A 17741-nucleotide genomic window follows, 5' to 3' on the forward strand; every position below is an offset into this window, starting at 1 on the left:
TAATATTCGTTAATCAAATTGTAAGTATGATAATCTGACCCTCGAAGATGTAAGTCATGTGAACAATTCAAATAAAATACATAGAAACCGTCCGCTAAAGAAAACATCTATCATGATGCTTCGTACACTGTTTGATTAATAGAGGGCTCAAAACCATGATGTGATGCTGTGATTGACACATGATCTGTGCTGATGGATACTGTATTAAAGCAAGAAAAACACCTGCGAAATAATTCCTCTTAGTGACAAAAATATTTTAATATATCAATGAATTAATTTAATATTAAAAATATTAAATTTTAATATATTAAGAAATATTAATATATTAATAAAAATACAAAATAACAAAAAAGCATCATGAGCATATATTATAACTATCTGTGTTCTTTTTTTGTACACAAAAGCTATCATATTTATGCAAGCAAATTTTCACCACATAAGGAAAAATTATGACTTTAAATGCCATAATTGTGAGATAAAATTGAAATTATGGCATACTAAATTGAAATCATCACTTAAGAAATCAAAATTATGACATACTAAATTGAAATTATGAGATTAAAGTAAAAATTATGACTGTTTAAATTATGATAAGTCAATTATGAGATTAAAGTAATTAATTATGAGAAAAATTTGAAATTTATATACTAAATTGAAATTATGACTTAAAAAATGAAATTAGGACATAATAAATTAAAATTATGAGAAAAAAAATTAAAATTATGATAAAATCTCAAAATTATGAAAGTCAAAATGTCAAAATTATGACATACTTAAAGTTATGACAGTCAAAATTATGACAAAATGTCAGTCAGAATTAATGATTTGTTAATTTCGATTTATCGCATAATTGTGACTTGTGACATAATTTTGACTTTTTAAGTCAAATGTGATTCCACACATAAAATGTAGCACACAAGTTTTATCAAATTTATTTGAATAGTGCTTGTCACAATACACAATATTTCAAAGCAGCTTTAGAGAAAATCATGATGTTAATGTTTATAATATCTTAATATCTTCATGCCTTATAGCTGCACTTATCAGATTAGAGCTGAATGATAACAGTTATATTTCGTGATGGTATAAACAAGCAGTTGAGATTTGAGCATATGAGTAAAGTTGGATATAACTCTATATCCAACTTTATACAAAGAGCTGGGTGATAAAATTGTTACATTTTGCAAAGATATATATATATATATAAAAAAAAAAAAATCAAGCAGATAAGATTTGCTATATAGTAAATGACTTTATGAATATACTGTATATATGCAGATACTTTTGGATAAAGTCATGTTATGGTCCTTTTATGGATTTTTTTTGTTGTTGTTGTCGTCATTTTTGTAGCTCAACATGTCATTACCTGTTAAATGTCTCCTAAAAATCTCTTTTAGTGCTTCACAGCAGAGTGTCATACCGGTTTGAAAAGATATGAGGGCGAGTAAATGAAGAAATATTCCTTTAACAAGCTAGCAAATTCAAATAAAGGACGATTATGCAGCAGCAATTTTCACCTTGACTTCTCAAGTGACTGAGGAAGGCGACATACAGAGAAGAAAGCAAGAGATGAAGAAAGTGAGCATGATGTGTGTGTGTGTGTGTGTGTGTGTGTCATAAGACTTCTCGCTGATTAAATTAGTCAGTAAAGCCGATTTACTGAAGCAGTGGGGTGTGTGTCCGCCCATATCTGCTCCGCTCACAAACAGACGATACAGACAGACCGCACACGACCTGCGCCGGACCTTGAGCCGCCCAGCTGTCACAACTCACACGTGTGACACACAAGTCCCGCCGCACCATTAGCACATCATTAATTCATGCTGTTTGCATTCATCCATTATACATGCAGCCACTGGGGTTCTGGCGGGTCTGCCGGGTTCCTCATGGACACTCAGTGTAAATGTGATCATTGATCAGGGGTCAGAGAGACGGTGCTGATGAGAGTCCAGAGAGACGAATCGCAGGAGCGACGGCTCCACTAGTGTCTCACCGTCACCCACCACCGTCCGTACAGGGTTATTAATGCCAATTAAAAAAAAAAAAAAAACTTCCCTTACTTGAAATAAAATACATGTCAACTGAAATAAAAACTAATATAAAATATAGTGTTGTAGTCAAGAGCATCTAAACCGAGACCAAGTCAAGACAGAGTGTGTTGAGACCAAGACAAGATCAACACCACAGTGTGTTGAGACCAAGTCAAGACCGAGACCAAGTCAAGACCGAGACCAGAGTGTGTTGAGACCAAGTCAAGACCGAGACCAGAGTGTGTTGAGACCAAGACAAGACCAAGACCAGAGTGTGTTGAGACCAAGTCAAGACCGAGACCAGAGTGTGTTGAGACCAAGACAAGACCAAGACCAGAGTGTGTTGAGACCAAGACAAGACAAAGACCAGAGTGTGTTGAGACCAAGACAAGACCAAGACCAGAGTGTGTTGAGACCAAGTCAAGACCAAGACCAGAGTGTGTTGAGACCAAGTCAAGACCGAGACCAAAGTGTGTTGAGACCAAGACAAGACCAAGACCAGAGTGTGTTGAGACCAAGATAAGACAGAGACCAGAGTGTGTTGAGACCAAGACAAGACCAAGACCAGAGTGTGTTGAGACCAAGACAAAATCAAGGCCAAGTCAAGACTGAGACCAAGTCAAGACCAAGACCAGAGAGTGATGAGACCAAGACAAGACCAAGACCAGAGTGTGTCAAGACCAAGACAAGACTGAGACAAGAGTGTGTTGAGACCAAGACAAGACCGAGACAAGAGTGTGTTGAGACCAAGACAAGACAGAGACCAGAGTGTGTCAAGACCAAGACAAGACTGAGACAAGAGTGTGTTGAGACCAAGACAAGACCGAGACAAGAGTGTGTTGAGACCAAGACAAGACCGAGACCAGAGTGTGTTGAGACCAAGTCAAGACCAAGACAAGACCAGAGTGTATAGAGACCAAGACAAGTCAAGACCAGAATGTGTTGAGACCAAGACAAGACCGAGACCAGAGTGTGTTGAGAAAAATAAGATTATTTTTCTGACTCCATTGGCAGATATTTGTTCTTGTTTCAAGCACAAACACTTCATTTTCATACATTTATCTAAATATCTTCAGTCATTTTGCTTCTCAAGTAAATGTATCTTGATTTAAGAATTTTTAGATAATTATAACAAGACAAAAATACTGAGTAAGAACAGTGACATTTATGTCCATCTAAAAGAATAATAAATGATTATTTCACAGACACAAATCAGATTATCTCTATTTTCCATTCTATTAGAGCCTCAAAGAAAGATCTGAATCAGACGGGCAGTGAACAGACTGTGTGGGCAACTCATCTGAGACTCTTATTCTAACCTCACTGAAATGCTTTAAAGGGAAATATTATGGAAAACAGCACTATTGCTATTTTTCCTTGCCAAGTCTCTGTACTGTTGGTTTCTCATTTGCATAAAGTCCAGCTCAAATTCACTCTCCTGCGCTCACGATCGCCTCAAATCACAAACTGTCATTGAAAATGAATGACTTCCACAAATCAGTGTCAATGAGATTGCACTCACACAAAACCTTCTCTACAGTTATAAATATAAATCATTCGAAATGAAAAATACAGCTTTCCATTTCATTTGGGACTAGATTTTGAAACCAAGATTAAAGTGCATTTATAAATCAATAAAATACTACTAGAAGTGGGGAATACATCTCCAATAAAAGGCCTAATAAATATGACGTGACAATATGAACCAGAACACTCATCTGCATAAATTAATTAACAAGCATCTGAAATTTTGAATTAGAAAGATTACTGGAGCACATTTTACAAGAAAATACTATTCCAGTCTGTTTTATTTACAGCTTTCAAAAAAATCATTTTACAGTGTAGATTAAAAATGCACAATAACTGTGATTTTAAAAAAACGATGGAAAAGCAAAAAAATTGGTATGTGAATATGCTTAAATTTATTGGACCACCAACCAATGTAAGGTTGGTGCCACAGCTGTATTGGTGATATACACAGTATTGGTGGTTACCAAAATAATTTTTTTACACCAGTATGTGTAAGCTCTTTAGTGTTTCTAACGCTAAAATATAATTATTGTTGGGATTTAATGGATTTAAAGATAGATCGCACAAAAGTTTAATCAAAAGCAAGTCTTTGGAAACAACTAGAAACCATTTGAACAACAAAGACTGTGGAAAAATACATAAAAACAATGCCAGCAAAAATGCAAGCTGTTATCAAGGCCAAAGGAGGCCATACAAAATAAAAATAATATATATAATTTTATTATTATTATTATTATTATTATTAACAAGCATCTGAAAGACAAGAAAGACAAAAAAAAAAAAGCCCAAACATCTCATCGCCGTGTGAATGATGACACTCTCTGAAGAGCACACCATTAAAATACAGTAATTACACGTATTCAGCACATGCTCAATCAGCTCTCGATGCCTAATGAGAGCGAAGAGCATTAACGAGCTAGGAGGAGATGGATCCTGGCCTGCTCTCCTGCTGCCGACGCACTGAAGGAGAGGAAGGACACGTGCTGAAATAGCCCATATACCACCCGCAGACACGGGAAAAACACTTCCATCGGCCTCGTTAGATTTACTAGCCACCTAAATGAGGACTTAACCCGTTAACAGTGATATCTGTGTCTGTGTTGGGTGAGTTTTGCATGTGTTTTAGTTCCACTTCCTGTGTTTGAGTTTGTTACCAGGGGTTTTCATTGATTGTTTGATTTGTTGCACCTAATGTTCATTTTGTTGATGAGTCCGCTTGTGTATTTATTTTTCACAGGATGAATTTTGGATGTTTAAGCTTATAAATATATGACCCGTGTTGGCAAAATGAGTCTGAATGCGCACAGGCCAATTTCGAGCTACAGGCAAAACAAGTGAAAAATGTCAATTTTGGTCGAAATTGAGGTTTTCACAAAAATGAGTTCATTGAGCCCTCGCCTAGTGATCCCTATGCTCCAAATAGCAATTAAACATCTAAAAGTATCTTTATTTGTACATTTTCTGATTTTAAAGCGCAACAATCTAACTTTGTGAATATTCATAGCGAATTCTCGATGATTTGGTTTAATCCCCTTCAGAAGCGTCTCACACGATTGCGTTCCCAAACACCAGCATCCGAATGCAAAAGAACCTGACAGCATTTATTGCATTTATGATGTAGGAAAAAAGAGACTGATTGTAGCTGCTTTCATTTTTATTACTGATATTTTGAGCCAATTTATATAGAAGTAACAATTTTGTTCTCTTGAACACATGGGGTGGAAACTCTGTATTATCTGCAAATGTTTTAAACCATATTCCAATTCTGTGCATAAATTAAGGGGACGTTTACACAACAACAGACGACACCATTGTCAAAACGATCCCCATTCACACGAATCCGTGAAAACGATGTATTCTGCTGGCAGGCCATTAGATGGCAATGAAACACTATAGACTCAACATGTAATGCGCATGTGCGTTTTTGATGGTTTACAAGGAGACCGTTATCAAAACCTTGCACTCTGAAACCCGTTTTCAAAAGTTTGCATTTTCAGGCACCCAAAACGCCGTTGTCATGTAAATGAACGGCCAAAATGCATAAAAAGTTTTATGTTTTTAGTTGAAAACGGTGTTGTGTAAACAGCCCCTAAATTTGCAACTTTGGATGGAAACATTGATAATTATGGACGGAGTTAGTGTAAACAGCACCAAATGCGAGTCATTTGCACTTGGTTTAAATAGACACTCCGTAATTAAGGTTGTCTGGAAACGCCCCTTACCATTACGGGCAATAGTTGCATGTGCTTCAGTTGAAATGTAAATAATGGCGTCAATATTGCCGTATCAATTTGAGCCTGGATCAGACCCAGATAGCAGTAATGAAGAGGGTCAAGCAGAACCTCTGCAAGCACGGCTTTTAAAGGACGTTTCTGAATGGTAAGTATTTCCATTTGTATTTGTGTCAAAGTGTTTAGATATGCTGTCACTTGTAAATGTTACTGCTGTTTGTTAGCTTTCAATATACGGTTTTAAAGCTTTACTGTAGCTGAATACATGACTGAGTAGTAGCATTTTTGTAAAGATATTGTTTAATGTATAGCATGAACAACTGTTTGTCTATGAACATAGAAGTTTGTTGGTGTTTGTAGGCGTTTGTTGGAGAAGTATGCAATAGAATTTAGCTAACTGGCTAGCGAAGCCAAACCGCGTTGGTCTTTGTTTACGTCCTTGATGCAACCAAAAAATTCGCAACAGAAACTATACGTTTAAAAGACATGTACAAACAATAAAACATACTTACAGGTTGGGGCCCATAAACAGCAGCTTCTGCTTTTAAAGTGAGAACAGCTTCATCTTTCAGTAATAGACTTTGTGCAAATCCAGCATTGAACTCGTGTTTCTGGAAGCTGTCTTCCATGAAATGTGAAGCACAGACAGCTAAATTAGCATTATAATTGTCAGGAACAGAATTAAACAAATTTTAACCATTGTTCCCGAAGTCCAGCGTCCCTTCATCTTCCGTAATGCCGCGCGACATGGCCTCGCCCACTTTGTTGTGTGTTTTCGTGGGTAGGATATATGTTAATTGCAGGGTTAGTGAGGTCACCAACCTGGGAAGAAGCTCGTTGTAGTCCCAACCGGTCGTAATTGTAGGCATTAAACTGCCATAACTTTAAAAGACATTATCTCTGTTTGCATTGAACTTTCAGTGCTGTAACTTTGCAGATACTGTTTATGCTCAAGCAGCAACATTACACACTAACTAAAGTTAAAAAAGTGAAATCGCAATGAACGTTTAAGTAAATGGTTGGTTAACTGTTGGGGAAAAACATCTGATGTGTAACACTGTATCAGAATTAGATTCGTGTGGTACAGTAGGTCTTAATATATAGGCTGTCTGTTTCATTAATGTTAATCACACAACTGTGGAATCATGGAAAAAAAGTTGAATATATATTTTTTCCTATAGATATGGGTTTTTGACTTGGTTTGTGCCAAATTTGATGGTATTACCAGGGATTTTAAGGTATGGTTGCTAGATGATTTTGTTTTGGAACCTTCAGAAAACTTTAACTCGATTTTTCTCAAAATTGACTGCTGACTCTATTTTTTTGTCGGATTCCAACAAATCATACACCATTTTGAAGGCTTTTAATAGAGAATGTGAGAATAACAATACCTAATTTTGCTCATTTTGCCAGCATGGGTCACAAATACATTGTGAAAGTGTGTATTAATACTATAATCCACCTCTAAAAAAAGTATAGAGAGAACAAAGAATATTTTGAAAGGCACTCTTGGAATTAAACATTTAGTGTGATCATACATCATTGCATAATATGTAATATAAAAAAAAACTGTAGGTCGCATTCATTGCATACAGCTCAGCTGGCAGCACACTAATATTAATACTGTGTGTAATATTGTTTATGTGGCCAGAAGCAATAACCTGGCAAAAGCCAATTGAGTTTGCAAAGTGAAATGACAGGATTGACATGATTTTCAAACGGCACGCTGAAGCAGAACTAAAGCACCGTTACATTCAATAAACTCACTCAAGTGAGCAGCAATCTGCCAATCACACAGCGGGTCGAGGTCCTCATTTGCATACACGCCGAAGGGAGCCAACGGTGCTCAGGGCAGGCAGGGCTTTTAAGGTGTCGGTTATAGTGAAATGGGGTGAAATTTCAAGAATGAGTCAGTCGACAGCCATTATTTCACTACAATATTCCAACAGAATGGAGCAAACTGTCTAGTAATGCCAATCTCACCCAGGGTGAATATTTTCACTCTATCATATTTACTAACCGCTAACGTTCATTAAAAATAATGAAAGAATCCCACATCTACTTAACAGTTCAAGGAACAGAACAGAAGAGCAGCACTTTCATCTTCAGAGTCTGACGTGTTCTGCTGTAAACGAGCAGCTTTAATTGGATCTGTGCGGGTTTGAGCTGCAGAGATGATCAGGAGGCAGGTGTGCATGTTTCAACTTAATCTGATATTGCCAGACAGACAACATCCTTCACTTTCAACCCACACAAACACACAAACCCAGAGTCATCCAAGCAATGTAGTTAAGTCTTAAAGTGATAGTTCTCCTGCTACTGCTATGATGCTTCTGCTTATATGGTGTTGTTTATGATATTTCTGGCCTGTTTGATGCTTGACAGACATGATCACTGAATGGAAAAGAGCTGCATGAAGAATCTAATATTTCCTGCCATGTGTGTGTTTGTGCTGGAGGCAGAATACTGTCAAAGGTCAACAGAGACAGAGGAGAAAAACAAGCAGGGAAGGCGAGCTGTGTGTGTGTGTGTGTGTGTGTGTGTGTGTGTGTGTGTGTGCGTATGATGAATGAAGCCTAATGAGGGAAGCACAAGACAAATAAAAACCACAGTGAGAATTAATGAAGGAGAGATGCAGTATCTGATGAACACATGCATCAAAACCACATCAGCCACACATATATGGTGACCAGCGTAACTTTAGTATCATTAAGATACTATTATAGTTTTTTATTAATATTTTAAATATGTCTATATAGTTTAATTTGTATGTGTTTTCGTTTTTTTAGTACATCATTTATAAAATGTGCTCAACTGAGGCAGATAATTGTTTCATCCGATAAGAAGACATGCACATAAACTACGATGGAAACACATTTACCGAATAAATCCCTTTAAAAAGTCTTTGCCTCAGCATAGGCTGTGATTGGATAACTGGACTAACCAGTGGACCAATCACATTGCAGCATCTCAAATGTTGGTTTGGTGGTTCTGAAACGCCTGAGCCAAAGTCTGTCATCAGAATGATTTGGTTTAATTCCCTCCAGAAGCGTCTCACACGATTGCATTCCCAAACACCAGCATCCGAACGCAAGAGAACATGACAGCGTTTATTGAGTTTCGTCTGCCGCTCTGAGACACAACTCATTTATGATGGAGGAAAAAGAGCCCGATTGCAGCAACTTACATTTTTATTACTGATATTTTGAGCCAATTTCTATAGACGCAATGATTTTGTTCTCTTGAACACATGGGGTGGAAACTCTGCTTTATCTGCAAATGTTATATACCATATTCCAATTTTGGGCATAAATTAAATTGGCAACTTTGGATGGAAACATCGCTAATGATAGGCGGAGTTAAGGCCCCGATATACTTGAAACGAAATCGAAGAACGAACTGATGTGACATCATTTCGTACAAAAAAGTTCGTTTGGAGTTCGTTTTGGAAGTTCAAAACAGCTTTCCAAAGCGAACTTTCTGGAAAAGTTTCGGCTGGTAAACACCTTCGTACTACCATTGGTCCATGGCCATTACATAAGGTAGGTGTGCGCTGAGGATCCGCCTTCTTTCACTCGGTAAATCTTTTCCAGTTCATTTCTCCTCTCGAGTCCGTAGAAGTCAGACGTCTGCGAATGAAAACATGAACACTGGAGAGCTGCTTTATAGTAGAAAACAAAGTTGTACTTCTGATGTAATGAGAGACTGACAGTTTTTCGTGTTTAATACGGTAAAGCTGCTTGATTTTAAGCAATCCATTTTATAAAGTGTTATAATATAAACGCAACGTGACTTAACTGGAGTGCCGAATTACAGAGCTCATGCAAACAAACATATCCACGTTGCCATGATCAGATGCTTTTCTTATGCTTTATTAAAAAATCCTTGCTAGTTTCTCAATTTTGTTGTGTGCATTTTATTACTGAGAAGAAAGCATGCAACATTTTTACATATTCATCTAACCGTGTGGGGGGCATCAGATGTTCGATTACAGTATATAGCTGATCACGTATTTCAAGCTTCGTTTTACCCCTAAATGAAGAACGAAAAAGAACTTTGCTTGAAGTATATCGGGGCCTTTAGTGTAACAGCACCAAATGCGAGTCATTTGCACTTGGTGTAAATAGACACTCCGTAATTAATTTGACTTCCCTGAAACTAACAGATGAGAACTGAGTTGATCTGAATGACTCTAGAGCTGCTTTACAGCTGAAATGTGAATTTGTCTCATAATTGGTGATTTTTACAACATTAACTATTACTGTCCTGTTTATCAATGTGAAGCTGCTTTGAAACAATCAATGTTGTATAAAGCACTATAGAAATAAAGCTGACTTGACTTGACATAAAGCATCATATAAGCACTATTTCATCTGCAGATATGAGACTTATTTCATTGCACAAACAACGAGAGCTATGTGAAGTTTCTTTAAAATCATTCCTTTTTTTGTGTTGCACAGAAGAAAGAGACGGAGTGTGCTGACAGACTTTATATTTTTGAGTGAATTATTCCTTTAATTTGTCATTTAAAAAATGGTGTAGCAGTAGAGATGAGCACTTGTACAACAATTATGGAGAACAAACATCAGAAGAGCAGAACAGCAGAGCCTCACGCTGACCTCGATAGCGTGTCGACTGATGCCGCCTGCAGCCGAACGACACGCCGTAGGGTGAAACGCGTCACACCGATATGTTATTGAAATTAAATATGCATGAACTGAGAATAAACATTTCACATTTGCTTAGTGAGACAGTCATTTGTATTTGATAACACTGCAGTGTGTGCTCGTGCATGTATTTGCATGTCTGCTCTTTTAATGAAGGAGGTAAAGACTCAGCTGTGAAACACTTATCAAGCACACAGAGTCCCCGATCTCTCTCTCTTTCTCTAGCTGTCATCTTTCTGTTTGGAGCTTCAGTCTGACTGCTTTACCACTAATTCCAAGTTGCTCTCTTGGCTGGCATCAATAATTCAGCAGAGTGTGATTCAGAATGTGTCCTTCACTGAAGATGCAGCCTGTAGTCTGGGAGAATATGAAAGAGAAGAGTAAAGCATGCATGCATGACATTTTGATGGAAGATTATAGGAAGACTTGCATGCACTGATGAAATTATCACTAGCTATGTTTCCATACAAAGCTGCGAATTTGGAATATGGCATTAAACATTTGCAAATAAAGTGGTAGATAGAAATTAGCGCAAAATATCAGTAATAAAAATGTAAGTTGCTGCAGTCGGGCTCTTTTTCCTCCATCATAAATGAGTTGTGTCTCAGAGCGGCAGACAAAACGCAATAAACGCTGTCATGTTCTCTTGTGTTCGGATGCTGGTGTTTGGGAGCGCAAATGTGTGAGACGCTTCTGGAGGGAATTAAACCAATTCATTCTGATGACAGACTTTGGCTCAGGCGTTTCTGAACCACCAAACCAACATTTGAGATGCTGCGATGTGATTGGCCTTTGAGGGATTTATTTGGTAAATGTGTTTCCATCGTAGTTTGTGCGCATGTCTTCTTATCAGATAAAAAAAAAAATGCATCCATCTCAATTTAGTTTTTTATGCGTGTTTTTAGAATTTAAGCGCATCTTGCCATCCATCTATTTTTTATTTATTTTTTTTGCGATATCCCAAAATAGGTGGATGGGAACATAGATAATGCCTGATTGAGCCAAACAAAGTACAAAAGAAGTGGCGTGGCGTGGAGTGCAAAGCGGGTGGCGTCAGCTTTTGATTTCAAATCCGCATTTTTCCCCAACTCATTATTCTCCCTTTTCCCCATCGCATATCAGCTCGGAAAAGTGTTTATTTTAAATAAAAATGAAGAAAATATTCGAAAAGTAGAAATGAAGTGCCTAAAGGGTAATTAATAGTGGGAATAAAGCATTTAACGGGTAGGAGTAGGTGTAGGGAGGCTTTAGGGACTGAGACAAGTAATGTCCCAATAAGGCAGGATCCTTTCATGATTTTAATACACTGAATATGTTGTTAATATTGTCTTATTATATACAATACACTGAGGTGTAAATAATATCTGCCACAATTTATATTAAGTATAAAATAGCATCTAACTACTATTTACACTAAGTGTGAAGAAAATAATTTTTGTTGTTATTTGCACTTAGTGAAAATAGCTGCTGCCAATCAATAATATTACTGAATATTAATTGTCTTTTAAACAATTGACTTTTATAGTGTTTTATTCATTTGCAGTGCTTGATTAGTGAACTTAGTTCTTCATTTAATTGATGATTCTTGTATGCAAAAGAGCTGCAGGAGGAAATTAACATGAAAAAAAAAAACAGCCTACAGAAGAACATTAGTGAGTAAATGTTGACAGAAATGTCATTTTTGTTTGAACTCTCAATGATTTTGGACTTTATGTATAAGCGGAGCCTGATTCTACAGCCCAATGTGTGTCACATATTTCCTCTGAATGCTTTCATGTGAGGATCATGAGGAATAACCTGTTTTCTCATCTAGCAGCAGCATGAAAGCAGCTGTACGATGACGTAACTCAAACCCGCAGTGTTCCTCCAGCACTGATTATGAATGTGAGAATCTGGTGGAAGGGTGAGAACATCAGACGCACAGACAGATCAGATCTTGTGTCTATCCCAGAGAACTACTGAGGATCCTGCTAATGATGTGCATATTATTATCATAGCGCGATTATACCGGCTGCTGCTATTTCAGTAAAGCAGCAACCCAACATACTGTTCTTCTTTGTCAAAATCCCTGAGACCAAAATACAACTCGTCCTTCAGCCTGTCAATTTCTGAGTGAAGATTGTTTCAAAGTAAACCAATTTGTTTCAGTGCAGAATGTTCGTTCTTTCTTTGTCTGAATGTACAGCCAACGCATCCTTCAAATGCCAAGGATGTCAGAAAAGGCTTTATGAATCCAACATTCAAAGGTTGACTTGACAAACTGTCCTTTTCTGGTTTTCTAGCTATACTTCTATTCTTTGTACTTGTAGCTTAAGAAATGTTCATCAGAAAAACAACAATATACGTCACTAGACTTTAAAGAAAATTCATTAGATTATTTTTTATTTGATATGTCTCTCAGCTAACAAAAACATGTTCTAAGAAGGTTTTGCAAACGTTCCTGTTAAGTTATGAAAATGTTATTTCTGTATGTTCTCTGAATGTTTTTTGAATGTCTTAAAAACGTTAGGGAAACATTCCATTTCGCAAACATTATGTGAATGTTACTTTTGAATATTCTCTGAACATTCCGAAACAAGTACATTCAAAAAAATCTTGGCTTATTTTTTCTTCCCAAGTCTTGGGTTGAGCCTTTTGGGTCATTTTTTGAGGTTATTTTTCCAGTGTTTGAGTAGTTTGTGTTACCCAGATCCTGGGTCAGACGTAACAGCCCAGTTTTTGTTTTACCCCAGATCCTGGGTCAGACATAACAACCCAGTGTTTGGGTAGTTTTTGTGTTACCCAGATCCTGGGTCAGACAACCCAGTGTATGGGGAATTTTTGTTTTACCCAGATCCTGGGTCAGACATAACAACCCAGTGTTTGGGTAGTTTTTGTTTTACCCAGATCCTGGGTCAGACATAACAACCCAGTGTTTGGGTAGTTTTTGTGTTACCCAGATCCTGGGTCAGACAACCCAGTGTATGGGGAATTTTTGTTTTACCCAGATCCTGGGTCAGACGTAACAACCCAGTGTTTGGGTAGTTTTTGTTTTACCCAGATCCTGGGTCAGACGTAACAACCCAGTGTTTGGGTAGTTTTTGTGTTACCCAGATCCTGGGTCAGACATAACAACCCAGTGTATGGGGAATTTTTGTTTTACCCCAGATCCTGGGTCAGACATAACAACCCAGTGTTTGGGTAGTTTTTGTTTTACCCCAGATCCTGGGTCAGACATAACAACCCAGTGTTTGGGTAGTTTTTGTTTTACCCCAGATCCTGGGTCAGACATAACAACCCAGTGTATGGGGAATTTTTGTTTTACCCCAGATCCTGGGTCAGACATAACAACCCAGTGTTTGGGTAGTTTTTGTTTTACCCCAGATCCTGGGTCAGACGTAACAACCCAGTGTTTGGGTAGTTTTTGTGTTACCCAGCTTCTGGGTCAGACATAATAACCCATGTTTGGGTAGTTTTTGTTTTACCCAGCTCCTGGGTCAGATGTAATAACCCAGTGTTTGGGCAGTTTTTGTGTTACCCAGATCCTGGGTCAGACGCAACAACCCAGTGTTTGGGTAGTTTTTCTGTTACCCAGATCCTGGGTCAGACGTAAGAACCCAGGGGTTGAGTTTTTTTATCGCGGGCTTTTTGCGATCTCTTCACGAGAGAGCAGTGCAGCTCCGTCAAACTGGTGCATGTCTTCGATAAAATACAGGTTTGTGTGGGTTTTATTTTATCTAAAAATTTGTTATTCTGTATATCATTTAATTTTATGCAGAGCAACATACAGGGGCACGATGTGAGTCACCTAAACGAGTGTCACGTCAGTCTTTACGCGTGATGAAAACGCCTGATGCTTGCATAAAATTTTATGATTTTATTCAAAAACATACAGAATACAAATACTTAGGATGTTAAGATACATTCTCAGAATTCTACACTGATTATTTATGGACAGGTTATGGAGTCAGTCAGCATTTTTTCGGCTACGAGTGAAATGCAGGGCAGTGGTCTGAAGTTAGCAGTTCCCCCACTGAACACGAGCCACCTCCGGCACGAGATCCTGCGCTGTTATGGTGGAAACAGGACAACAGAGACTGGTCGATTACACTTGAATTACTTCTAAATGTTTAATTTTTACTTCTAATATTTGTTAAACGAGCTTAAATGTAGGCAATATGTATTAAAAACGATATAAAATATACTTTACTATAAAATATGAACAAAAATAAAGGAATTATAGGAAACCAGTGGTTGTATGGAGTATTTAAAAAAAAGTTAGGCAGTTTTAAGTTGATCCGCAAACATTAATTCATGTATGAAGTAAAAGAAAAAAATAAGCTAGTATTATAGTAAAAAGGAATCAACCCATTATACTGGGTTAAATAAACAACCCAATTTGCTGGGTACAATTAACCCAACATGTGTTCTGTCCTATATTTACCCAGCCCTTGGGTTGAAAACAACCTGAATTGTTTTTAACCCAGTGTTTTTTGTAACAGTGTAGTAACATTTGAAAAATGCTAGATGAAAAGTCCAACTAAAATGTTTCAGAAAAACGTTCCATTAACGACGTATAAATCATGTTTTTATGCTAACGTTTTGAGAACATTATTAAAGACCAGATAACTTCGAACAAACATTCTATTAACGTTACTGGAAGAACGTTTGTACATAACTTTGAGAGAACCTTGCCAGAACATTGTTGGTCACATTAAATAAAACCCTAATCCAAAACAACTTCCAGGCGCTCCATCCTGTCCTAAACTCAACTCATTAGCCCCTACATAACTGTAATTACTTTCACATTCATAAGAGCAGTGATTTTGAAGTAACAGAAGTAAGTGTGGAGTCCATACTGTAACTAAATGGGTCATTTTGTGTCCCGCTCCATATGATTATAAACCCACAGTGAACTGACCTCATTTCTGGCTTTTGTGACACATTCTGACCTATACAGCAGACTTCAGGTCTCGTCTTTCAATGTGACACATTCAGTCTGCATTCCAGCACAATTCGACTGATAAAGCAGCACAATTCGACTGATAAAGCAGCACAATTTCCCTGGATTTCCATAATCCTCGCTAATTAACCAATTAAACAGCAAATGATGTAATTGGCAGGTTTTGTTCAAACAGACTGTAGCTGATCTCAACAGTCACATTGTTGCAGGAATTGCATTTGAAATGTAATGCGCATTAATGAGGCAGAAACCCAAAAGTGGAACATTCGCATTGTGTAAAATCTCACAATTGGACATTAATTCTGATCAATCATGATCATCTCAGTATGGTCTATATTTATAGGGTAAGTTTAAGCACACAGTACTCAGTAAAAGTGAACTTAAATTAAGAATAATGCATGTTTTACTGTCAATGAGCCATAATAAAAGCACCTAAAAATATGAGCACTTGTATAGATGCATTCTGAAACTCATAATCTGGACAAGTCAGCCTTTCTTACAAAAATATTATTGTCATCGTTTTTATAGAAGCAAGCATTCACCAAACACCATCTAGCAAAAGCTCATCTGTCAGTCATGTGTTTCTAACTGCTGTGACATCAGAAACACTGTTCAAATGTTCTGTCTGTTGCATTAAAATGTGTAGCATCAACTGTTTAAAAGTCATGTTCAGAGTCAGACCTGCTGCACATGTTCACTTCTAAGAGAGTAAAACTGCGGTTTGATAATGTTGTGATTATTATAATGTGGTGTTTCAGCTGCAGCGTTACTCACCATCCTCTTTGTCGTCGAACACTGGTCTCTTGGATGAACTGTTCGCTCCCATCCTCTTCTTCCACTTGCCCCAGTGAAACATTGATGCTCTGATCTCATTCCTTTCAGTGCGACTAAAACTGATGCTGATGCCTCTAAAACACGAGCATCTCTGAGTGACAAACACCGATGATGCGCTCCGATTTGCGCTCCACAAATTAGGAACAGAGAGACTCGAGCACAGAACCACAGAGCTGAATCTGTCTCGTGCCGCTCGAACTGACGACAAGCCTCAGCTGCGGCGCGTATATGAACCTCCCCTGCGCGAGCCTCGGGCACGCGCGCGCGTTCGCGCCACTGAACTGTAGAAAAGGTTTTGTCAGGTTGCTTACCAACGTGCGCCAGGTGCAACAAAGGTTTTCACATAAAGAGAAAATAATATTTAAGACACTTCAGTTAGGGTACGTTTACACGACAACGATGTAAGTAGTTTTTTCCTTTGCTTTTTTCGCGTAGCCTACAGACGGCAACGTTGTCAAAACGATCCCAGTTGACACCGATCAATGAAAACAAGTACAAACGCTGTATTCTGCTGCTATGCCAGTAGATGGCGATGTCACTTTGTAAACAACGCGCCTATAGACTGAACACGTAACACGCATGCGCATGGCTTCACCGTTTTCGTAAATTCGCGTTTTTGTAGTTTACACGGAGACGATAATGGTATCGTTTTTAAAAACTGTCATTTGAAACCCATTTTCAAAAGTTTCTGTTTTCAGGCCCCCAAAACTTTACTGTTGTGTAAATGAACGGCCAAAACGCATAAAAAGTTTGTTTTTAGTTGAACACTGTGTCATGTAAAAGGTCCCTAAAATAGGTTACTTTAATTTTGGCCTGAACATAATGATATATATTTTTACATTTTATCTTACCATTGAGATACTATTACAGTTTTTATACGTAGGCTATTTCAGTTTTTATTTCGATATTTCCGTTTTCATTTTAATTTTGCGTTTTTGTCATTTTGAGTTGTTTAAAATATGTTTCAAGTTTGTTTTTTTTACTAAGTAGTTTTTATAAATTTCTATTTAGTTTTAGTTATTTTGGTAGGCTACATCAAACCCTGGCAACCAGCTGAAATAAATTAAATAAATTAAATATAAAAAGTTTTTTATATTTTATCTCAAGCACATAAAAGGTTTATATATATATATATATATATATATATATATATATATAGTTTTACTTAACTAGTATAATAACCCTGCTGATAAAGAAAACTTCTCAAGGGTGAGGTTGTTTTTGTTCTTTATAATACAATTAAATTATTAAGCCTAATATTTTTGATATTAACAAAACCACATAATTAATACTTTATTAAATTTAACCATTTTGTTACCTGACCAAACATCTTATAGTGTACAGTGCCATGTACTTCATATCTGTTGTTGACAATACTACATTATGAGCCATTTTCTTTATTTTATTTAATTTTTGCTTTTATATTTTTGTTTAATTAACTGTACTTCTTATTTGTTTTAAAAATTAATTCATTAAGAAATTTGGGACTTTTCACTCAGACTAAGTT

General features: G+C 37.1%; 1 protein-coding gene across 2 annotated transcripts in view; it reads right to left on the reverse strand.

Moving 5' to 3' along the window:
- LOC127525239 (serine/threonine-protein kinase 32C-like) overlaps positions 1-16597 on the reverse strand; it is an 81070-nt gene extending 64473 nt beyond the window's left edge. The window contains exon 1 of one of the 2 annotated variants that reach the window (XM_051917652.1): positions 16175-16597. In XM_051917652.1, coding sequence (XP_051773612.1) covers positions 16175-16256 — 82 coding nt within the window. In that variant the 5' untranslated portion in view covers positions 16257-16597. The remainder of the gene's footprint in view (positions 1-16174) is intronic. The other variant, XM_051917651.1, reaches the window with a different exon arrangement.
- Between the last annotated feature and the right edge of the window lie 1144 nt (positions 16598-17741).

Source organism: Ctenopharyngodon idella, chromosome 13 (genome assembly GCF_019924925.1).
Source record: "Ctenopharyngodon idella isolate HZGC_01 chromosome 13, HZGC01, whole genome shotgun sequence".
Classification (NCBI taxonomy): Eukaryota; Metazoa; Chordata; class Actinopteri; order Cypriniformes; family Xenocyprididae; genus Ctenopharyngodon; species Ctenopharyngodon idella.